The sequence below is a fragment of the Adiantum capillus-veneris genome, chromosome 17 (assembly GCF_014529385.1).
Source record: "Adiantum capillus-veneris isolate H3 chromosome 17, ASM1452938v2, whole genome shotgun sequence".
Classification (NCBI taxonomy): Eukaryota; Viridiplantae; Streptophyta; class Polypodiopsida; order Polypodiales; family Pteridaceae; genus Adiantum; species Adiantum capillus-veneris.
This window is the reverse complement of record NC_140947.1, coordinates 81,234,226-81,259,502: the sequence shown is the minus strand read 5'-3', so window position 1 is coordinate 81,259,502 and position 25,277 is coordinate 81,234,226. Positions and strand designations below refer to the sequence as shown.

The 25,277-nt window shown below is 46.1% G+C and overlaps 1 protein-coding gene across 4 annotated transcripts in view; it reads left to right on the top strand.

Moving 5' to 3' along the window:
- Positions 1-24,920, top strand: part of LAF3 (Amidohydrolase family) — a 168,569-nt gene extending 143,649 nt beyond the window's left edge. For 3 of the 4 annotated variants that reach the window (XM_086487083.1, XM_086487080.1, XM_086487082.1), the window contains 6 exons: positions 4,654-4,749; positions 4,858-4,956; positions 21,761-21,835; positions 23,530-23,661; positions 23,730-23,845; positions 24,532-24,920. In XM_086487083.1, coding sequence (XP_086343209.1) covers positions 4,654-4,749; positions 4,858-4,956; positions 21,761-21,835; positions 23,530-23,661; positions 23,730-23,845; positions 24,532-24,709 — 696 coding nt within the window. In that variant the 3' untranslated portion in view covers positions 24,710-24,920. Of the gene's footprint in view, positions 1-4,653; positions 4,750-4,857; positions 4,957-21,760; positions 21,836-23,529; positions 23,662-23,729; positions 23,846-24,355; positions 24,492-24,531 lie in introns of those variants that run through there. The other variant, XM_086487081.1, reaches the window with a different exon arrangement.
- Positions 24,921-25,277: the final 357 nt, after the last annotated feature.

Below are 25,277 nucleotides of genomic sequence, written 5' to 3'. Positions count from 1 at the left end.
AAGGGCTGACCCTCTCTCGCTAGGCGACTCGTGGCGAAGGCACTGCCAAGAGATCTCCTGGCCGCCGGCAAGGGTCCAGTCTCCTGAGCAGACTGTGATACTGAAGCAGGAGGAGGGGGAGAAGGGGCTGGGGGTGGCGGGGGAGAGGAGAAACGGGGTGGGGCGGCAGAGATATGGGGGGGGCGAGATGGGGAGTGAGCGGTAGCAGAGGGCGGGGGAGGGCATGAGGAGGAGGAGGGGAGATCGGAAGGCGGAGGGGCTGGCGAGGGTGAAGCGGAGGCGGTGGCTGGCGTAGGGGGCTCCTCCTGCTCAAGAGGACCAAAGCGGTTCCCCGTGGGAACCCACTGCTGCTGAGTAGGCACCTGAGGGCCACTCTGAGTGCCAGGCTGTCGCTGTGGCCCCTAGCGTCGACGGCCACGGGCTTGCTGCCACCCCTCCTCCGCTGGAGCCCCAGGCTCGGAGGGTGGCGCTGAATCTGTGCTCTGTGTCGCTGGCTGTGGCTGCGGCCTAGCCTTGGCAGGCTGGGGCTGAGGCTGGGGTGCGGGCCGTGGTCTCCTCCGTGGACAGGCCTTCGCTAGGTGGCCCATCTGTCTGCAAATGAAGCACTGATTCGGGAGACCCGAGTACTCCACACTCTGTCTAAACCAACCCCCACTCACCCGAGGCAGAAGGATGACCTTCGGGAGCGTGTGGGTATCTCTGACCAAAACTCGAACTGAAGGGATGTCAGCCGCCTTGGCAGCTACTGATGCTGCCGTACGCGGTGTCTCCAGGACAGTTCCGATGGCGGAGCCAATCCTGGAGAGAAGTGGGAGGTACTCCCTCCGTAAACCCGAAAAGCAGACTGAGATGGGGATGTCTGCCTCCTCTACTAGCACATCCGCAGACGGGTCAAAACCATGTCGCCACTGTCGAAAGTTGGGGCTTGATGCTCGGATGGCCAATGGACTCATAGCTATGACCTTGGAGGCCATCTCGGAAGTCTAGAACTCAATCTCGTAGTACCCCCGTCCGAGAATCTGGACATCCAATATCTTGCCCACCTCTGCGAGGAGGCGGGCCTGGAGAAGGTCTCGCAACTCTCCTCTGCTGGGACGAGTGCCGAGAACCTTGCAGATGACAGAAGTCGCCTGCAAGCGTTCTACCTCTGTGGCAAGGCTCGCTTGCTCTGCTGGCGTAAGAGCAAGTCGAATGGTGGGCTCAGCGGGGTCGGGCGAGGGGGCTTCATTGGAGTCCCTCTGCGGTGGAGCATGAGCCGCCATCTGTGTCTGCTACTGGTAAGGAAAAGGCGGAGGATCGTCGACGAAAGAAAGGGGGGGAAGACCTGTTGGACCGAGCACGTCGAAGGTGCTGGCGACGCCCGTCAAGCAAGAATAGAGAGGGAGAAGGCTAACGGTAAAAAGCAAGCGAGGGGGGCGGACAGCGGGAGGGGGCGGGCTGGCGAGGTTGACTGCGGGAGCTGCTTTGGACTGGCTGGGCAGCAGGCAGCAACGGGGGGTAGCGCGAGGGGGGGGGGGAGAGCTGGCTGAGCTGGGCAGCGGGCTGCCAGTGCAGCGGACAGCAGCAAGGGGAAGGGGGCAGCGCGAGGTGGACAAGCGGGAGAGCAGCGCGAGGGAGTGAGGGAGGGCGATGGCGCAAGGGGGAGAGGTGCGAGCAGCAGCGAGCCAGTGGGGCAGAATAATTACGTGAATCTGACTCTTTGATTTGTTTACGCAGGGAACTTGAAGCACTAAAATTACAGCGAGCTCTTCAAGAGGAGAGGTTCCTCTCTCTTCGACAGGAGAAGTCCGCGTATCAAGAAGCTTTGGACGAGATCAAGAGAGAGCTAGAGGAGCTTAGGTCTCAGTAGGAGTTTAAGTCCGTGGTCTGGTGTGGCTCATGTCGCTCTCCAAGGCATCCTCCACAAGAATGCCCGCTTAGGGCTTATTTCCACTTCTGTGAGAAACAGTGGCATGAAGACAAAGACTGTTACTGCCTGAAGGGATTGCGTTATTTACAACAAAGCGTTGCCCCTACTCTTTAACAAGGATTGGCTCTTCCTCTAGCATGGTGTCCCCCGATGGCCAACCAAGTCCCATGCCCTCTTTGCTGACTACCCGGCTGATGCAAGGGATGCAAGGTACTCTTCCAGCTCAGAGTTTTTATCATCCTAACGCCCCTTTTTAGCCCCTCAAAGCTTCTACATGTCAACTACTACCTCCATTTTGGAGCAGATCCCGCCACCACCTCACCATCCATCTTGTTCATCCAGTCGACAATTATCGTGTTACAGATGTGGGGAATATGGGCATTACCAAAGAAAATGTCCTCTTCCCGAAGGATCTCCTCCTTGTTGACATTGCCCAGAAGCCAAGGATCATTACAGCAACGACTGTCCAATGCAACATGCCACCACACAGTTAAAGACAAGATTTTTCCCCACCGAGAACTGTCTGCCAAGTCGTTCCCTCTAGTCCAAACTTCCAACACAAACCTACTAGCTCCCTTTGAATAGAAGTCTAGAAGATACCTCTTTGAAACTGTCAAATTCAGTAGCTCACTACCTAAATCATTACTCAATAGATCACAATCTAGGATCTGTCTTCGCTTCGAAAATGTCAAATCAAGTAGCTCACTACCTAAAGCATCACTCAATTGATCACAATCTAGGATTTGTCTTGACCCTTTGAAAGAATCTATCTTGATTCTACAGTTTCATTCCATAGTCTAGGTGTTGTTTTGATCCCACACTCACATTTTTTGAATGCTGATTTTAACACTGTTAAAAAAAAATTCGCAAACCATGCAACTTTTCTACCTGTACAAACCAAAAGTCCTATTCTTTCAAAAACTGAACATCCTTGAAGACCATTAATTGAATCTTTTGATTCTTCTTTGTGTTCACTTTCATCTCTGTGTTGCATTCACCAACAATTGCTCTTTTATCAAATAATACCCAACCCAAAGAGAATTTCTTGCATATCCATCGGTCCAAGAAAGCTCCTTATCTTTTTTGTAAACATAATTGGCATAAATTCCTAACCCGCTTTTGTCACACCTATCCTTGATTTGATCCTTTGATGTACTCACAACTATGAGCAAGCATCTGAGAAAAAGAGCTTGCAATCAATCAATTCTTGCTGAAGTTGGCATTCTGCATATAGAATCACCAATCTCCACTATGGTATGCTCTAGGTCAAGAGTGTTGAGAAAAAGCAATCGCACCCATGCTGAAATTTTCTTCAAAAACCCTATTTTTTTTTTTCTAAAAACCCTATTTTTTGGGACTTGTCATTGGTCAAAGTTGAAAGCCGTTTCGGTCGAGGATGGCCAAGAGGCCAAGGACGAGCAAAGGTGAGAGGTGGACGAGGGAGGCCTGAGGGCGAAGCATGAGGGGGGAATATACCTACATGATATTTTGATATTTTCAAGAAATTGAGAAGAACCCAAGCACCATGTTTTTATTGTTCTTCAAAAATTACAAGAGCAAGACTTGTATGAAAAATTAGAGAAATGTTTTCTCCACCAAACAGAGGTGGAGTTTTTGGCCTATCTCATCTTTGAGAATGGAATCTCAATGGATCCAAAGAAGGTCAAGACCATTCGCCAATGGGAAACTCCCACCTCTATACGAGATGTTCAATGCTTCTTGGGTTTTGCCAATTTTTGTCGTCGGATCTTTATCAAAGACTACTCCAAGATTGCTGCTCCTATAACAAGCCTGATTGGGAAAGATAAGTTTGTGTGGAATTTAGAAGTAGAATGAACATTTCAAGTACTTAAGAAAGCCTTCACAATGGCACCGATCCAAAAAAACTATTCTTCTTGGTGACGAATGGAAGTCTTATGGCTATCTCTTATTAGCTTAATCAAGGGAACTATGGCTTAGAATATTCTGTCTTAGGACTTCTCTTAGAAGAATGGCTGTAGCATTCCGTCTCACGAGATTCACTAATGAGTTTATTCTAGTTCATCAGAGAACCGAAACTGAGCCTGAAGACCGACATTACAGCATGACTGTCTGCAAATTGTGGACCATACGGCAAGATGTTGACGTAGCAGTACAGATGTGCTGACACAGCAGCATATGGACCTGGCTAACGTGGTTGTTTTGTGCCGGGAGTTGCTTTTGCGGTGACAGTTATGAAAGCAGAAGCCTTCTAAGTCCTTTGGGCACCAGTTCGTTGCAGCTGCCTGCAAATTGTGCTGCATATGGCGGACTGTATGAAAAGATGTTGACGTGGCCGTACGGATGTGCTGATGTGGCAGTGTAATAACAGGGCTATCATGGCTGTTTTGCGCTGGGAGTTACTTTTATGGTGACAATCATGAAAGCAGAAGATTCGTGCTTTTGGGCGTCAGTTAAAGATACTAGATGACTTTTATGCTTCTAAGCACTTTTTAAAGGTAACTCTCAATTTTTAAATTGCTTTTGGGCTTGTGGGGCCAAGTGCCTGTAAAAGTGCAATCTTACTGGAGGATTAGGGTCATGGAGACACTGTTTGTGTTTACTTTTATGTTTCTAGAGAAGATTATCGTGATTAAGTCGTCGTTCTTGAAATGGAAGATTTTTATCTCTTCATTTTTCTACTGATTAAGCTTTTTATAGACTTAGACTTGTACAGAATGTCTGACATTCTGAGATTGAGATTTTTCTATTTTTGGTTCCTTCAGCCCTATGCCGATGATCCCAGCAATTATGGGTTGGAAATCTCAAGCCCAGAAGCGATTATGAATCATGTACTAGAGGCAGACAGAAGGGGTTTGCAAGTGAGTTGTATATGACTTAGAACTCGTATCTGAAACCTTCAAAAAAACTGCATTTCTTCAATAAGGAGTTGTTGATCGAGTCATTTTTATGTTTCGAAACGAATGCAGATTGCAATTCATGCTATTGGCGATGCTGCAAATGACAGAGTTATTTCCCTGTATCAAGCTGTGAACAGATTAAATGGTCAACGTGATCGCAGGTTGAGGGTATGCCTCATGCTACTGCCTACTTTGGAGAATGAGAACTTTGGCTTGTATATGCTAGAACTGGAGATTGTAAACGACCAAATTTGCTTTGATGGAATTAATTCTAAACACCAGATTGTCTTGACCATATTTACTTGGTGAATGAATTTTGATGGGGATTGAGCTTTAGACATCAATGAAACGGTGGATTTTTTCCCACAGAAAAAATAGTACATAAGCCCACAAAAGGCACAGATCTGAAACATGAAAAAATATGTCACAGTGCCAGGATTTTGTAGAGATACCATTAGCACTATTAAGAACTCTATCAATAATCGATTTGTGGCAAGCACTACTCTTTCCTGCTTTACCCCTTTTCCACCCCTTTTTAACAAACCACCTAGATTGAGATAAGCAAGTTTTTGCCTCCACATAACTCAATGTTCAATAGAGATCAGTGCATGGCTTACATGTCCAATCGTGTGTTGTTAGTATTGTGTGGTGTTAGTACGGTACTGAATGGACGTTGCCCAAATTAGTACGACAAGTACCCCCCACTCACCTAAAAATTCTAGAATGTAGACTACAAATGAAGTAGAATAATTCCAAGGCATAGACAACCATATTTGGAAATAAGGGAATGATAATATTGCATAATTAGAGACGTACACATCCCAAAAACTGATTGGTTGGTACAAAACAAATTAAGAGACGCTCAAGGCTAAGTTTATAACTTCTAAGTGCTCGTATTGCTGTCACATCTGGATTGTGAGTTATGAGTGATAGGCTGACCCCAGCATCCGAAGGGACTCTTGGTACTTAGTAGTACAGCCCTGCCTTTTTATCCTCAAAAAACAGAAAAGAGAGAGAGAAATTAAGAAAGAAAGATCTTTTTACCTCTATTAGAGGCCTAAAGTGAAATGAAATGAAATGTTATATTAACATCTTCAAGCACTACGTTGGATGGTGCAAAACAGCAGTCCCATATACCTTCTCGACAGGATATATTGCTTGATCGAGAAGTCCAGCTTGATCGTTCAGGATGCCCGAGTCTCAAAGATCGATGCAGAGCACACATGAGCATACAACGCAATATTGATTCTATGCTGCTGCGGCCTATGTGGGAGTTCATGGGATGACTCTTCATTTTCGCCCCCCGGGTCCCCTCCCCCGTCCCCATTAGTGTGTTGTCCTCATTGCCATACCCCCATTCTACAATCCGTATCCTACTTGCCTACCATCTTCATTACCTTTCCTACCGGGATTGTTTTAGGATCTAGGATGTTTTCTTTTATGATTTATCTCAGATGATTGTATCACATCTGATACGGTTGCAACTTTTGGTCTCATAGGTCATTTTGGCCTTTAGTAAAGAATCTCTTGGGGCTGGCACTTTGTGTGTCGGATTTCTGCTCCTCAAAAGTGTCTCTCTAAACCGGCATATTTCTAGAAAAAAGAGCCCCAAGCATCTCTGGTCCGTGTAGTCCATGATCCGATAAAAGTGGTCCGAACCCCTCTTTGAAGGGACAATGGAATCGTCCTTGAATCCGATAAAAGTGGTGCGAACCCCTCTTTGAAGGGACAATGTAATTAGTAGTGCAATGGCATATGTAATGCTCCTCTGTCTCAAGCTCTTGCTGACATCTCTGACCTATTCGATTCTCTTGAGGCGTGCCTCTATATCTTCCAGTCTCTATCTCTAGCTGATGTGGTGAGGTGCATATCTAACCAATGGTGCTTCTTAAACCATGTGAGAGATGGGTATCCATGTATCTCGGTCACACGATAATGCCATCCTTAGTAGTATGAAGAAAGTGCTCTCGATAGAAGGCTATCTTTGTCCCCAAATCCTTTGCTGAAGCCATCCTCAGTAGTATGAAGAAAGTGCTCTCGATAGAAGGCTATCTTTGTCCCCAACTCCTTCGAAGGTGCACGCCATGTCATCTTGGTATCTAATTGCGTGAGATTGTGCTTGATGATCTTGGCAATCTCTGAGTGGCTCAAAGTAAGGGATGGTGTGCCTAGAGAGCACTGAAAGGGGGGTTACTTGTCCATGCTAAAGCCATGAAGCTGAAACTAAGATGACGTTTGCACATGTCGTAACCGTTGTCGACCAATTTTCGGGAGGATTCAGAGCTAGTCACGTATATCGATGGCGAGGGAGCTCCCATAGACTATGAATGAAGGACACAGATGTGGTGAGAGCCTCCACTACAATCGGTGCAGCCCCTAGTTCTGCTCTAATGATCTCATGTGGCACTGATGTCTTGCGCGTAATCATCCTAGATATCATGCAGACTAAAGATCTCTCCATCGGTTGCCAATCATCGTGCTTGCGCCGTATGCTAGGGCTCCATATATGTACTCCATATAATGTTGTAGTTGTAACCAAGGTGTCAAACAACCAAAGCTTTTTGCGCCGTATGCTAGGGCTCCATATTTGTACTCCATATAATGTTGTAGTTGTAACCAAGGTGTCAAACAACCAAAGCTTTTTGCGAGGCTCCTGAAACTGCACCTGGGAATACACCCTCTTTAGACCTCTTAGTGTTGCATAGCCCCTTTTGAATCTTGCATGCTGTTCCTTTCATAGAGAGGATGGATCCACTGAAAACCATTCCTCATGACCATACAGAAACACTGGCGCGGATGCTTGTATCCATTGAGTTGTAGTATTAAACACCATGACCTTGGTATTACCAAAGTTCACTAGAGAGACCACTCTCATGTGCATATGCATGTAGTACATCAAGATGTCTCTAAAGCCCTTGTGGTGAGTCTGCAATAAGCACAATATTAGCTACACACAATAGAAGGGGTATCGAAGTGCTTGAGAGAGGGGCTCCTCCGTCTTCTCCTCTCGCAGTATAATCAGAAATTTCATCAATGTAGAGGCCAAATAGTGTCGGGGAGAGTGGGCATGGAGAAAACAGGTCCTGAGAGACCCTCTGATGTGGGCACTTTACCCACCATTGTCTCATAAAGTGCCATAATCCCCCATTTAAGCTCCCTAGCCACATCAATGTCATGTAGTTGAAGCATCAGCCTAGCTTTAGGAACTGTGTCGAAGGCTCTACAGAAGTCCACAAAGCAACAATATATCCTTTTCTTATGTGCTCTACCCTCTTCTATAATTTCCCATAGTGTGAGGATGTGATCAAGAGTGGAACAGCCCCTCCTGAAACTTGCCCGCCCTTGTGTTCAAACACCCTGTTGCTTTGCCCAACGGCCTAGCTTGTGCTCCAATATGGTTGCATACAGCTTGGCCAATGTATGATCTTATAGGCTTGGACATTGCAAGCGAGAAATCAATAGCAACACACGAATAGAAATTGCAAATAACTGAACTGAACTTGGAGAGAGAGAGAGAGAGAGAGAGAGAGAGAGAGAGAGAGAGAGAGAGAGAGAGAGAAAGAGAGAGAGAGAAAGAAAGAAAGAAAGAAAGATTTTTAACGTCTATGTCAGGCCGAAATCGGCCTATGAGACAAATCAAATGTACATGGTGTGTATGTCATCCGTCTATCGGAAAGACAAATGAAACAAATGAGAGAGAGAGAGAGAGAGAGAGAGAGAGAGAGAGAGATGAAATGAAATGAAATGTTATATTAACGTCTTCAAAAGGCCAAAATGACCTATGAGACCAAACTGTTACAAAATTGTGAATCTGATACCATGTCTGGCTACAAAAGACTAGAACAAAAATACTACTACTACTAGAATTCATCTTTATCTGCACTCTGGATGTTGAGAGAGTATGCCTCTAATCCTCTGCTGTAGTCTCCGTCGATGCTGTGTAGCCCCTCTCCTCAATCGTGGCCGTCTGGATCTCTGTAGCTCCAGTGCTCGGTCGATGAGAGTGTTGGTAGTGGTCGACTGAGTGTGGGCAGAGCTCTGTAGTGATGGCTGCTCCTCTGGCTGTCCCATATCTAGTGAAAAGAAATCTGTAATCCGTCGCTGGGACTGTCTCTCTCTAGCTCTCCCCAGTAAAGTGTCTCTATATCTGTGTAACTCAAGTAGATATAGCCCAAGACATCTATGATCCTCATAACTCATGACCCTAGAGAAAGGACCGAAACCCTCTCTGAATAAGCAGTGGAAACGGCCCCGAATCTCATAGTACACATGCAATGACATATGTAATGTAGCTCTGTCTTTGGCTCTAGCTGGCATAAACGGCATATCCTGTTGTTTGCTGGTATCCCTCTCAATCTACCAGTCTCAATCTCCAGCTGATGTGAGGATGTGCGTATCTGCCAAAGTAATCACTACCCAACGCAAAAAGCGGGATTCCGTACGCTCAGCCACATCAGCATCTCAGGGATTTGCCCACCGCAAATGGCGCCGCAAATCACGGAGGTTCGTACACTGCCATATCAGCACTGCAGCGTAATTTCCGGGACTGTTTTCCGGCCAGCCTGGGTGTGTACGATCTGCTACCCATTGGATGTGGTATGTCTAGGGTTATGCCACGTCACTGGTTTGTGACAATCCCTCTGAATCTAGCAGTCTCAATCTCTAGCTGATGTGAGATCGGTCTCTCCCTTTTCATGTGCATACTGATGCCAGTCCACTGGTTGTGGTGCTGTGCTGACTCAGCCTAGTAAGGAGTACAACCTGGATCGCCCTGTTCACTATGCAAGTCGCTTGCTCACCAAAGCAGAGCGCAACTACAGCACCACAAAAACGGAAGGTTTCGCTATGGTGTATTCTTTACAAAAGTTTCGTCATTACTTGTTAGGAGTTCACTTCACTATCATCACGGATCATCATGCGCTACGCTATCTTTTGAATAAACCCCAAGTTGCAGGAAGAGTCTAGAGGTGGCTACTGATATTCCAGGAATTCGATTTCGAAGTAGTTCTTAGTCCAGGAAAGCGGTACATCATGGCCGACCATCTCTCTCGCATACATACAGGTGAGCCCGATACTGGGGTTGATGATGACTTTCCGGATATTCATCTCTTTAAGGTTGACATGACCCGAGAATGGTATGGAGATGTGTTACATCTGCTCTCTACTGGCCTATATCCTAAGAATGCTTCTCCCTTGCAAAAAAGAAGACTCTTGCTGAAGTCTAGACCCTTTTTTTTGATTGGCGGACAACTCTACAAATCTGGGCCAGATGGTGTGCTGCGCAGGTGTGTCTCCCCTCATGAAGTAGACCACATTCTAGAAGATGCACACAGTGGTCCTACAGGTGGCCATTACCCTGGTCACATCACGGTGCAAAAAATCTTACAAACAGGCTTATGGTGACCCTATCTCTTCAAGGATGCTATTGCTCATGTCAAGATTTGTGATGTCTGTCAGCGATGTGCGCCCAAGCCTAGCATGCAATCCAATCGACCTCTGCAGGTATCTATGGTGTGATTGCCCTTCGAGCGATGGGGCTTGGACTTTGTTGGTCCAATTACTCCACCTGCTTAACCCGGCAATCGTAAGTATCTTCTGGTAGCGACGGATTATGCAACAAATTGGGCCCAAGTGGTGGCTTCTATCGACTGTACAACTGCCACTGTTGCAAAATTTTTATATGAAAATATATTTTGCAAGTTTGGGTGCCCTCTGGAAAGCACCAGTGATTGAGGTAGTATTTCGTCAACGACCTGATCTCCACACTCCTCACGAACTACAAGATTTTTCATCACAAATCTTGCTCTTACTATCCTCGAGCAAATGGGCAAGCCGAGAGCACTAACAAAGTGCTAATCACGCTTTTCAGAAAAGCTTGTCACCTGCATCCAACTTCTTGGGCTCTCAGGCTATCCTCGGCATAGTTTGGGCTTCTCGCACCTCCTTCAAGGCAATCACTAACCACACCCCATTCCAGCTAGCTTTCAATCTGGAAGCACTTGCACCATATGAGTTCAACTCAGGTTCAGCAAGAGTGGGAAGCGTTCGCGTCACAGGGGGGATTGCTTCCGCAAACCCGTCTCGTCTCTCAATGTTAGAAGAAAGCAGGATGTTAGCTTCACATGCTCTACAAGTTGAGCAACTTCGTCGCAAAGCGTGGCATGATCGCTATCTCAGAAAGCCGAAAATAACGCAAGGAACACTGGTGCTACTCTATCAGGCTAAATATCTAAAAAAAGCTAAGAAGCTGGTCCCAGCTTGCCAAGGGCCATTCATGGTACAAGAGATTTTGCCACAGGGGGCTGTCCAGTTACTCACTCTGGCAGGTGTTCCCTTGCCACTGGTAAATGGATCAAGAATAAAGTGTTGTCACTCACTTGCCCTGACTCTTTAGAAATCTGGTTATGTTATCCCTCCCACCAACAACCTTATGACTGTCATGTCCTCAGCTCTCTCCGGCTTTCTATTTTCCCTCTTCTCAAATCTTCCTTATGTCAGTTCGCATCTCAGTTGTAATCGGTGTTATCTTTAAAATTCTCCTTGTTTGACTGCTTGCATCAATTTTGCTCTCCTCTCATTGATAGAATTGGGCTTTTGGAGTCCTACTATGAGCCAGCGTTACTGCTCTGTTTGTTTCTATTACCTCTCTCTCCTCGTGGATTTGTTGAATGTCCGAGGTTCAGCTCTCGTCGGATAGATCTTTGATTTTTGGTATTGTTCCTAACACGTTCAAACCTGCTCTATTGTATCTCCCTTCCCCTCTCTCTCTTATGGTGAGCTCTCACACACACACACATCTAGTTCCTTGCCTTTCTGGTGCGATCTCTTTCGTATCACTCTTTCAATATGCTTCACTCCTGCTGCCATACTCCTTTCATTGCTCTTCCCCTCTCTCTCACACTTACATTATGATATTGATTTTATTCATAATCTACAAGGCCCTTCCACCTATTCCCAAAGAAAAGGACATTAGCCGCATCATCTGCGTAGGAATAACTGGGATTGTCGTTGATATTTTTTTTGCAAGTTTGCTCGAAGCTTGGAATGGTTGCTCTCAACCTTTCTGTTCGACCACATCCTAGTTAAAGAAAGCATGCAATTTTTTATGCTAGTAGCACATTACAACTTTTTATCTCTCCCTTTCTCTCCCTTTCTCCTTTCTCTCTCTGGTGCACAATGCCCTTTGCCCCTAAACGCCCCTATCTACCTCTCGGCCCTACTATCTACTCTCGCCCCTACCCTCTTATCCCCTCGCCCCTCACCACCCATCTCTAGCCTAGTTCCCCTCGCCCCTACCCTCAACTCCCTTGCCTTATCTCCCCTCCCCTCGTCCCCTCTACTCTCGCCCCTCACCACCCCTCCCTCGCACCTACCCTCTAATTCCCCTCGCCCCTCACCAATTCCCTCCTCGCCCCTACCCAACCAATCTCCCCCTCGCCCCTCACCACCCCTCCCTCGCTCCACCCTCCAATCCCCTCGCCCCTACCCTTTAGTTCCCCCCTCGTCCCTACCCTCTAATCCCCTCACCCCTACCCAACTAATCCCCCTGGCCCCTACCCAACCAATCTTCCCCTCTCGCCCTTATTTAGTCCCCCTTGCCCTCATCACCCCTCCCCTCGTCCCCTCTCTAATCCCTCCCGCACCTAACAAAATCTCCCTCGTCCCTCACCACCCATTCCCTCGCCCTTACCCTGCATATCGTGCCTACCCTAACCCACTGCCTCGCCCTTCCCTACAGTTTATCCCCAGCCCTCTTCCTCCCCACAGTATATCACCATCGCGTTGCAGCGCCCCTCTTCCCCCCTACAGGTGATCCCAATTTTTGGCTCCTACATTCTCCACGGACAGATCTCACTCTTTTTAGGCAAAACCTTTTTCCACAATCTTACGCTTTTCATCTCACGCTTTTCAGGAAGAACGTATTTCAACAATCTTACGCTTTTCAGTTTTTGAGGATATAGCACACAGTGCGTTCAAAAAGAAAAAAAAAAAAGATCAATTCAAGATGGCTGGTACAAGCAAGAAGGCTAGGAAGAAAGCTTTGTCTCGACAGAGACCCACTGAAACATCTCGAAGTTCTACAGAAGAAGAAGATGTAGAAACCTCCAGCCATGGCCTCACTGGTTTATCCTCCACTGATCATAGTGATGAGAGTTAGAAAACGTCTGACTCTGACTCTGAGTCTAATAGCCAACAAGAAGATGATGAACAGGAAGATGATGCGAAAGACAAAAAGAAGAAGGCCAACACTCAAGTGCTCAGCCATCAAATCCCTCGGCCTCCTTCCTCCTAAACTCAAAACAAATTCACTTTGAACTTCCACCTGCAGCAGCCTCATCCGTCTCTTCAAGAAGTTTTATCAAAAGATCAGCTACATACACTAGGTCTGTCAGCATTAGCAGAGGCCGATCTGCCTACGATATTCCCATGGATATGGTGCATGAGATTCTCAAGCTTTTTCCCAAAGTAAGAGGGCACCCATTGACGGCTACACGCATTGGTCACGTTTTGGGAATGACAAACTTTCTTGCAGTAAAACCGGCTACGAGAACCTACTCACAACTTTCGAAAGATGCGACCATTCAAGCATGCAAAGAGCTACTGAGTACTATTCATGTTGACTATGCAAGAAACAAAAATCTATGGGCCTTTTTCAAGTACTACTTTCTGGTCAGAGCTGCTAAAGTAAGCAAGGGCAAATGTGACGTGCCGACTATGTTCTTTCACTGCGATGGCCTATACTGCCTCATCAACACCATCCCGTGTGACTTTCATCAAACTCTATTTACTTCCTTACAGTCACGGGCAAAAAGATTCAGAGTTCAGGTGCAATCTGTGCAATCTAGCTTTCAGTGCTTTGCAACTCGCATGTTGGCTTGGGTCATTAACATACATGTTAGCCCCATGGATGTGGATGGGGATATGCGGCGTAAAATCTCTAAGGCAAAAGGGAAAGCTATTGAACAGACAATGGATCTACCTGGGAAACCGAAGAAAAAGAGGGCAAAAGTAGCGAAGGACACAGTAGAATTTTAGTATCACAGCCAATTTCTAAAAGCCGGCAGCTTCGAGTGAAGCAAGCTGTTTGACGTTCCTCGCATACTTCCGCTACTTGTTCGATGGTAAGTTCAGGCGCTGCAGATCACACTATGCATGTCACATCTGTGGCTTCTACAGTGTGTGTTCCTCTCTCTACTACTGCTATTTTTACTCCTACCACAGTGACTAGCTCCCAAGCCCCGGTTGGATTTGCTTCTTCTCCTGTGCCCAGTCCTGCTGCAGCCACTCCAACCGTCTCTACTCCACCAGAGAGGCATGCTCCCAGTCCACCACGAGCAGTGTTGTCACTTGCCACCCCAATGCCACCAACAGTGCCACTTGCCAACCCTCTTTCGCCTGATACTGTTACAGGATCTTCCACAATGTTGGACTCTACATCACTTTTTTGCCTATATGAGGATATATTACAGGAGTCCAAGCAAGCCATCACTACCATTGAGCTTGGAGCAGAGCGGTTGGCAACTACACACCAGTGTCATGCAGCTACTTACGCAGCTATGGAGGGATCTCTGCGAGTCGCTGAGAGTGTCATCGCCGATCGAGATGCTACTTATTTCGCACTACGACAGACCTTGAAGTTAAAGTCTCAAATGATTAATAACCTTCAAGCGCAGGTACAAGGATTTAGAGAACTGCTCCTACATGAAAATAGGGCACCCCAACCTACGATGATGGGTATGGGGTATGGATGGACTGGAGGAAATACACCAGTGCAGAATACAACAACAGGTCCTCAGCAATTTATGGGACTCTACCCACAGACTCCAGTTCCGTACTACAATCAACAGTATCCTCAAGGGTTTCAGTCGTCACATTGCCTCAGACGCAGACGCAAAACGTTCCTTGCTGCGACGCTATTGCTGGTGCACACCGCCATGGCTGTGTTACTCGACGTCTTCAGTTCACTACCACAAGACAGGTGCTACCCTCTGCCCAAGAGCAGGTGGTTGGCCCCTTTCCAGGCGGCTCAATTACGGACTGGAGAGCCCACATACAGCAGGGTCCCACCATTGATTTGATGGCTCCACCTTCAGAGACTGATGCTTCGGGCGGTGTGGCGACTGGTCTTTCTCTTGGGTGACTGCAAGGCAGTTTTTTCACCATGAGCAGTGCAATAGTGGTTTCTTTTGCGGTGGATTAGCAGTTTCAGTGGTTTCTCTCACCGAGACGGCGAGCGGTCTTGTGGCGGGCAATCTGTAGCAGGCTACAGTGTCACTTTCACAAACACACAGTTAGTACAGTTGGTCTGGTCTGGTTCACAGTGGATGGACTCTCTGGGCAGGGTAGTGACACGTGGCAGGGATACGGACGATGGTCTAGTCGACATCGTGGCTAGGTCACCACCAGTTTGGGGTAGACTTAGATGGTTGACATTTATGAGCCGTTGGTGGATCTTTATGATTGTACATGTGGGTAATAGCTGTTGAGTCGGGATTATCATCTTCTTCATATATGGTCCAGCGTCGTCGTCTAGAGTAGCGAGTATATACACACAACACGTCTGCACCATCTCTGCACATCTGAGCGTTGACACCCCATTGTACCTGTGAGTTCATGGCTGGAGCTGAGTGTGCTGCCACGCCAGAGTCTGTATCGGTTCTTTGAGATAGTCGAGTCCTTATGTTATGGTCTGCTGTTGTGTCTCTGTGTGGATCAACTGTTATCTATTGTTTTCTTTGTTTTCATTCTGTTTTGAGTGAGATGTCATGCACATTGCACTGAGGAGCACCCACTGTAGAGAGCACGACACACTATCCGCGCTACACCTTGGGCGATGGATAATGAGATGTGCTGGGGGAAAAAATAGCATATTGCAATGTAGAGTGGCCTCCTTGTCTCTGCTCTCACTTTGACCCACATATATCTGGCATGCTCATCCCTGCGAACATTACGAATGAGGGGTTGCAGCTCCTCCCTGAATAGGACTGCCACACCTCCTGATCCCTGCTCTCTATGCGTTGATCTCACTTCTTGCCTACAAGTAGTCTGTTAATGGTATCCCGTCACTCTTGGTAATGTGCCGCCAAGAGTGATGCGTTTGCGAGTAAAAAATAATGTCTCTTCCCTTAAAGCTATCCTCAAATGCGCCTACATCTAGCTTCATTGATCTGTTACAATTCCATGCTGCCATTTTAAGGTTGGTCCCGTAGGTCTCGCACGGTCATGCGGTGCGTTTTTCCAACCCCACTACTCTCCCTCCCCTGTAGAAAGAAATTTTCCCTTTCTCCCTCGCCGCCTTGATATCTAGCATCAGCTCTTGCATGTGTGCTACCTGTGTTAGAGTGAGCTCATCACCCAAAAATATTCCAGTTTGCTTGAGTGTTGGTCTCTTCTTTCCTAGGTTCCAGTGTAGGGAAGTGTATAATGAGTGCTCTTTCCTTGGGCCTTCCTTTCTCATCACTTCCCTTCTTGCCAACTCTCCAAGCACCTGTGTGTGTGGGTTCAGAAATACCCATGCGCTTCAAGAGGCCTTGCACTTCTTCTTCTACTTTTCCCGTGTCTTTGAGACGTGTAACACGCACATGAAGGGCTCTACTATTTCTTTTTAAATTCTCCTCAACCGTCATATTGAGGCTCGATGTCCGTGTGGCTTCAGGCATCTTATCTTTTCCTTTCTTTGCGTTCTCGATCCACTTTTCAGCTTTATCAACCTTCTCTTGTGTTTTCTCATACATTAAATCATCTTTGACTCTAGACAGTTTCTCTTCTCTCACAGAACCTGGCGATAGTTTGCTCTCTCGAAACCTCCGCCTAAATGTCCTTTCGATATAGGCGAGGTTTCATAAATGCTGCCATCCCCGACATCGAGTGATTGGTCCATCCCCAATCACTGGAACATTTCCTTGCGATGGGATCGCTTGGGCCTGTGAAGAGAGAGAGAGTGACGACTTCCTGCTGTGTGCAAGCTTCGATAGCGCGCAAACCCCTCCATTGCACTGTTGTAAGGCTGTCTTGCCCAACTGTCTGTGCACTGCCTTGACCTAATGATCGAAACTTACGTTGTTGTCGTGTGTAGAGAGAGGGGGGGGGGGGGGGGGGGGGGGGGGGGGGGGGGGGGGGAGAGAGAGAGAGAGAGAGGAAACGCGTTATAAGACCTTATTGCATCAGAAGACTTTGTGATAGAGACCTTTATTGCGATAGAAGACTTTGCGATAGCGCTCTGCCTTGCCCATGCGCTACTTAGCTCATAGCGTGGACGTTGCTGCTTGACTTGCAGTCTACGCGCACTGTCCGCAACACCTACTCTGTTTCACACATGGTTTCCCCTTATGGCCATCCAAACCACATGCCACCTTTGCTGACAGTCCCTCCTATGCAAGGTATGCAAAGCACTTTTCCCTCTCAGAGCTTTTATCATGCAAATGTTCCCTCAGCCCCTCAAAACTTCTATGCCTCCAGCTCCACTGCCATGCACCAGGTTGCAAGGACCACCTCGCTCTTTGACTCGCCCATCGAATCTACCCATTTTGTGCTACAGATGCGGGAATATGGACATTACCAAAGCAAATGCCCTCTGCTAGAAGGGTCCCCTCCTTGCCGTCATTGCTCTGAAGCTAAGGATCGCTACAGTAAGGATTGTCCCAAACTTCGTGCATCCACGTCTTCGAGCCCAGGTCAAAGCCAAAATGAATTTACCTTTCCCAAGATCAATCTAATAGCAATTAGCACCATCCCTTAGCCGCCACCTTTTACCCATGTGGTTGCCCCTCAAGACAAGCTACTGTTGGTAGAGGAGCCCGCGGATGTCCTCACTCAGGCCCAGAGGGCAGCTCTCGGTCTTAGCATTCCAGCAAGTCCAACTCCCCCACACATTATCCCACCAGTGGATACTCGGCTTCCAGCTGTGGACAAGCCATCCCCAAGTGCCAAGCGAGGATCCTCATCTCTACTCCCCGATATTGATGAAGCTTTCTTGTAAGCAGTCGCTGACCTACAGCAGATGAAGGTACCAGAGAATTCACTAGTGGGAAAAGAAAAGCTTACAGCAAAGACTATCTTGAAGAACACCTTCCAACAAGTGTCGCTCTATGACATGATGCAGCTAGATGCGAGTTTTCGAAGTGACACCCTTGCAGTTATTCAGTCGCTTTACCCCGGAGTAGGTCCTAGTGACCGGCACCTCCCAGTGCAACCATCAGAGACCTATATGATATCCTATCCCGCCGCTCCCCTCATTGATTATAGAAGCCCTCATCTCACCGTGTCTATCTTGGGGCAACAATTCTCAAGAGTGATAGTGGATGTTGGAGCTAATCAACTTGATACCCGAGTTCACTATGTTGGCTTTAGGTCTACAGCCTACTCAACCTGCTCCCTTCACAGTTACGTTGGCCGACCAGAGGACAATCTACCCACCATTGGGCATAGTGGATAATGTGCTTCTGCAGGTTGAGGGAGGATTTCCTTTGCTCACTGGTAGACCATGGTTGCGGAACACTAAAGCACTGCATGATTGGGGAAATGACGCAATGTGGATACATACTCCTGGCTCCCCAATGAAACTCATTCGACTTGTAGGAGGCATGGATCCAGTGGTGCAGCATAGTTCCTTGTCAGTGGAGTCCAACCCTGAACTAGAACAACCTACTCCGCCTGATGGCTTAGAAGAAGATACTGGAGTGGTGGGAAGCTACCAAGTCTATGCCTTGCTATGGGGTCTCTATTTGATCTTTGCATGCGGCTACCCCCATCTCCGATGTTTCTACGATAGCTGAGCTCAGTGAGCCACTTCAGCCAATAGCAACTGTGACAGTCGCAGAGGTGATAACTCAGCTTCTCTCTTTGTGGAAGCCTTTGGACATGGTGAGCCTATAAACCGTAACGGAGGAAACAAATCTCCTTTACAGGAGTTCACCCACACCTCAACCTCAAGCCCCATCTGTGTCTGACTCTCTGACTAAGCCAAAGCCCTCCTCTATGTCTGGTGGACTACCGTTCATCATGCTTCCTCAAGGTGGGTTACAACAAAAAGATGCTAATTTCAAGATTGATGAGACACTAGCTCATGATGTCTCTGTGCTCCTCGACGTGGCAACTTCTTCACGTACAACGAAATCTTCAGCAGTGCCATCTCCAAACCCCAGGAAGTGAGTCAACTTCGGCAACTCTAATGTCCACTTGGCTTTGCTAGACCACCTGCAGAGCAGACAGTCCTATTTGATGTGGTCTATTTTATAGAAGATAAGATTAGCCTCTTCCAAAGTGACAGATTAGTACATATGATTTTTAAAAAGATTGGTTTGTAAGACTTTTGGGCAGTCGGGTGAGTGTATGGCTATCTGATCCTTCAGTCTTGAATCGACATCCCACAGAGGACATGTTCTTTCCAGCCCTAAAATAGTTCAACTTAAGCGTAATCCACCAACTGCTCTCCCTTACCTTCGCCCCTCGCCCCTACTCACCCCTTCCCTTGCCCCTACCCACTCCCCCTCTGGTCCCTCACCCCTACCCACCCCTCCCCTCCTCCCTACCCACTCCCCCCTCGCCCCTACCCACCCCCTTTCCTCTCTTCTCTCCCCTCGCCCCTCACCACCCCCCTCGCCCCTACCCTTCCTATCTCGCCCCTACCGACCCCCTCCTCGCCCCTCACCACCCTTGCCCCTGCCCACTTACTTCCTCTCTTCTCTTCCCTCGCCCCTACCTTTCCCCTCTCGCCCTGTCCGTCTCCCCTCACCCCACCCACCCCCTTCCCTCTTCCCTAGCCATCACCAGTCCCTAGTCCCCTACCCACCTCCCTTCCATCCACCCTAGCTCCCTATTTATTTTTTCTCTTGTGTGGAAACGTTTCATCCTTTTGACTTCATTTACACTAGCTTTGTGGCTTCCTGAAATTTTGTTCAGGCTTGGACCTTCTTTAGTTTCTTGCTTTTTGTACAGCCCATCTCATTGTGACAGGGCTTCCATACCTCTTCATCGTCTTTTGCAAATATCTACACTTTATCAATGGTCCCTTTCTCCTTGTAACTCAATATCCTCCCCACACATCAACTTCGTTAGTCGGATTGGGCTGCATTGTTCCTACTAGTTTCACTGTTCTCTCACACTGGGACGATGAGTAATCTTGTGGCGGGCAACCTGTAGCAGGGCTACAATGTCACTGGCATAGGACAGGCAGTTAGTTACAGTTGGTCAAGAGTTCACATTGGACAGACTCTAGTCTGGGCAGTGACACGTTGCAAGTGATACATATGGTGGTCTAGTGGACACCGTGGCCAGATCACCACCACCACCATAGTTTGGAGATAGGCTTAGCTCGATTGGGATATTTTGCTAGCCGTTGGTGGCTCTTGAGGGGATACATATGTGTGGTTGGTTCTAGTCATGGGACACTCATATCATCATCTACTATGTATAGTCGAGCATCTTGAGTTCATGCACAGCACGTCTGCACCATCCCTGCGCATTTGAGCCCATTGTATCGGTGAGTTCTAGGCTTGGAGCTGAGTGTGCTACCATGCTAGAGTTTGAAAGGGTTCATTTGAGTTAGTCGAGTCCCATGCTGTTAAGGTTCTAGTGTTGAGTCACTGTTTGCTATGTTATTCATTGTCTATAGTGTTTTCAGTGGTTTCATGATGTTGGAGTGAGATTTCACGCACATTGCACTGAGGAGCACCCGTGCATGCGAGGGGAAAAAAGGGAATCACATGATAGTGCATGTGAGGGTTCCGATGAAGCAGGGGAATCAACTGATGGTTCCTCAAAGAATTCAAACGATTGAGTTTAAAGTGCCCGTGGACAGGGGAGGCCAACGAGGCTACCGACAGGTCCCAGGACACAAGAAAAGAACATGAAGAGAATCAACTGGTAGATCAGAGAATTCCAAAGATTCAGATTGAGGTGCCAAGGATAGGGGAGGCCAATGGAGCTCCCAACAGGTCACAGGGCACAAAAAAAGAAGAGAAAGGCAAGCTAGGTCCACTGGATAATTTTGTCAACGCTACTTTTTGGCCCTTGATGCAAAGTGGATGGAGAAGGAGAACATCACAAATTCTCTTCAGAGAGAGGTGTACCTTGAAGCTTTTGGATTATTACCAGTGTCTATGCCAAAAGTTACCGATGAATCAACAGGTTGAATCTGGTGTGGTGCGGACTGCACAAGAGGGGAGCCACTCTACTCCTTTGTCACAAATTGCCTAGATTGAGTAAAGTCACTAATTTCTCTTTGAGATTTTAGGGATATTGATAAGCTGACAGTATTTTGCGGAATGACTTTATGAAATATGTGCAATGAAGTGGAAATTTTCTTAATTGAACTGAAAACATGCTCTTTCATGTGTGTATTGTTAGTGACATATAGAAAGATGAAATGTCTGCAACATTTTGTCTAATAAGTGAATGAAATCTGAATGAGAAGTGAATGTGAACTAAATAAGATTTCTAGTGCATCAAGATGTTTATATGGATGAGATAACTCGATACTCGTGTGAGTGCATCAAATGTTTTGGAAGGATGAGATGGGTGCACAGTGACCTAGGTGCATCAAGAGTTCTAGACAGAATGAGATGACTAGATTGAATGATTGAATGATTGGAACACAATGTTCGGTGTGAACTAAGTGTGTGTTTTTATGAACTGCATGCTATGTGGATGTATTGGCTCGTGGAGATGGTCATGAGATTTAGTAGATCAAGACATCTGTGAAAAGATCAGTGCGGTCTGGATGTGATTACTAAATGGGTTACAATGATCATGATTTGTATTTGAGAACCTTGACAGAATTGTGATTGATCAATGACTGATATCTTTGTGAAACTGCTGAATTGGTGGAGTCTGGTACATGAGTACATAGAGTCAGCAATCTCTTATATGTTTGTCCTTTCTTGTTGTTTGGCTCATCTTATTCATGAAATGGTTTTTACCGTGTTATATGCTAGGAAAAAAAATCAGCTTATTTGTGATATTTCTTGTTTAGATTGAGCATGCTCAACACCTATCACAGAATGCTTTAGAGATTTTTGGAGCTGAAGGCATAATAGCATCAATGCAAGTAAGTGAAAAACAGAACAAATATTCAGCTGATTATTAAAGTTTCAGCAGAATTTGGCTTCCTTCCTTTTTGTTCAAACGTTTTAAAATTGTCATTTTATGTCTTTTAGACTCCATTGATCATAGATCATAGTCATAGGTGATGACCTTTTTGTGCCTTGAAAACTGGTTGCTCTGTTTCAGAAATTTGTTGTGTTTTAATCATTTCTCATGTCGGGGTCAAATGGACACAAAAAAGCTTAATATTCAGTTTGGAAGCTTTTTCCAGGTCTTTAAATGGACTGTTTCTGTTCCAACTGACTATGCCATGGATGCAAGACAAATGAAAAAACTAAATAGATTAATTAATAGTGCAGATTGGAGAGCTGTCCCCCTCCTTTTAAAGTAGAGAAGCCCCATAGGTTATCCTTTAGCAGTTGGTGGGTGGACTAGCTTTTCAAATTCTTTCTAAGCCCCATAGGTTCTATGGAGCATGATGGTATTTGATGACCGAGTCACCTTGAGGCAGGGACCGAGGTCCTACACACCCTGAAAATGTGCTCCAATAGGATATGTTCTCCATGTCACCGGTTTATTCTCTAAGTTGAAGGCAGGGTCCTTTTGATAAAGTGGAGGTCCCTTTCGATGGCAAGGCAGGCCCGGCTGGGTACCCATGCTCGTCCCTCTGTGAGACTGTGACTAATCTTAAATGTTTTCTCCCTTGTGGTTCATCTCATCCCTTCAAAATGAGGGATGTTTCCTCCAGACTTGGAAAGACCTCCTGGAAATGCCCCTTTTGATGATTTTCCTTTTCCAATCTGGAAAAAAAAGAGCGTTTATGAAGGGATTGGCTCTTTCAGTGAAAATGTGATGGGTTGAATTTTTTCACTCAAAGGGATGCCTTTGTTTATTCTAGAGGCCTACAAAAGATTTTTTAACGAATAGGAAAACAAATAGATTTTAACTCGAAAGAAAAAAAGATAATTATTTTCAGTGTAGCAGGGCTACAGTGTCACTGGCGTAGGACAAACAGTTAGTTCAGTTGGTCACACTGGACGGACTCTCGCCTGGGCCGTGACACGTGGCACGTGATACGGATGGTGATCTAGTGCACACCGAGGCCAGATCACCACCACCTCATTTTGGAGATAGGCTTATCTGGATTGGGATATCTGCTAGCCGTTGGTGGCTCCTTACATATGAGTGGTTGGTTCCAGGGTCATGGACACTATCATCACCTACTTTTTATGGTCATTTTTCTCAAGTCTAGCATCTTGAGTTCATGCACAGCACGTCTGCACCATCCCCGCACAGTTGAGCCTCAACACCCCCATTGTACCCGTGAGTTCTGGGCTGGAGCTGAGTGTGCTGCCATGCCAGATTCTGTACTGGTTTCTTTGAGTTAGTCGAGTCCCATGCTGTGCAGGTTCACTGTTGAGTCGTGGTGTTGTTTGCTCTGTTATCATTCTGTTGGAGTGAGATCTCACGCACATTGCACTGAGGAGCACCCAGTGTAGAGAGCACGACACATTATTCCCGTTACACTCAGTCTAGGCAAAAAGATAGAGGCTGCTGCCTAACATTGAATTTATTTCTTGAGCTGAGCAATAATCCACATTGTTGGTGACTAGTCATGTTCTGGGGTTTTTCTAAGGACTTTTTTTATAGAAAGATGGAAACATTCAACACAGTAAATGCCTGGCTTTTATTTTGCAGCCACAACATTTGTTAGATGATGCAAGTTTTGCTTCCAAGAAGCTTGGGGAAGAAAGAGCTCTCAAGGAGTCCTATTTGTTTAAGTCGCTACTTACGAGAAACACAACTCTTGCATTTGGCTCAGACTGGCCTGTAAGTACGCATTAATTGTGGATGGGCTAACACAGTATCACTTAATATCTTCTTTCTCGGTTGTGTAGGTTGTGCATCTTAATCCTCTACAAGGAATCCTGGCAGCTACAAAGAGGAAGCCCACAGGCTGGAAAAACTCATGGATACCAGCTGAATGCATCGATGTTGAGGCTGCACTACAGGGGTTAGTTTTTATCCAACGCTTGATTGGTAAACAAAAAAGTGCTAATGACAAAATCGCCTTAAGAGAAAATGCAAATATAGCTGGTAGCAGGTACAAGCATTTGATCATTTGCTACCAACCCCACACTTCCCCCTCGCATAGCTAGCTTAGCTTACCTTTCAACATAATAGTATCAATTCTGGAATAAGACCTTATGGACCTAACTCTTGCATAAGCATGTAGCTTTCTCAACTCAGGAAAGAAACAGAGAGTAAGCTGTTCAAAGTTGATAGGATTTGTACAATGGATTCATTGGTAGTTCATATAAACAATGAACTATTTTTTCTTACAGTGCCTCATAACAAACAATAATTTTACATGATCCTAAGATTGACAATTTACAGGATGTGTGTCCTAAGCATGTTAAGCTATAGCGACTACTGTTACTAATTTTTTACTTACAATACTTCATAAACAACAATAATTTCACATGATCCTAGGATTGACAATTTAGAGGATATGTGTCTTCAGCATGATAAGCTATAGCGGCTACTATTGCTCTCTCAAACCAAACGAAGAAAATGCCTCCAATGCTCTAGATGGTCAAAGGTTCTGAGTTGGCTCCTTGTTTGTGATAATAACATATTGAAGCTCCTTCAAGTAAAACCATGGATGAAGTTTGTGACTAACAACAGTACAAATAACAGGTATACACTTGCCGCAGCATATGCTAGCTTTCTGGATGATGAGATTGGATCTTTATCTCGAGGGAAATATGCAGATTTTGTGGTACTTTCTGGAGATGTTTTTCATGATGATGGTGAAGTCGGTGTCTTGGCGACATATAAGGGAGGAATCCGAGTCTTTTCTAGAGAAGTAGAGTGAATTATGTACATCATAGTTAGACTTGTAAATAATTATACTCTGTAAGCATTTTGACAATTGTCAAGATTGATCAAGCAAGGCCTCCTCAATGTGTACAATAGATAGCAAAAAGAAATATGGACACAAAGGTAAAAGAATGTCCCGCGCAATCCAAAAAGTGTGAATTGTCTTTTGTGCATGATAAGAGTTTCTACATAAGAAGTTTCACATGCATATGGATTAAGTCCCATGTTAACATCGACTGCCTAGTTATGTCATAAAATTAGGCCTCGAATTTTATGATTTAATGCTGATTTTTTTTTTTCCGACACCATCAGGCAAGAGCCTAAGACTGAATTGCCTAGTAACACTCTTGACTTTGAGGATAGAAAACCAAATTTATGTTTAGAGCAGGGTCAATGTATTAAGAAAATTTACTGTTTTTATGTCTCAGTGGCCTTAAATCTAGAGAGTGCTTCAGAAAAATATTAAGCGGAAGGTTATATAAGGTTAATCAATCTGGTTACTACTATCATAAGTTGTGTGTGAAAATTTTTCTTTCTAATCAAGTAACCTTTTTATTACCCAA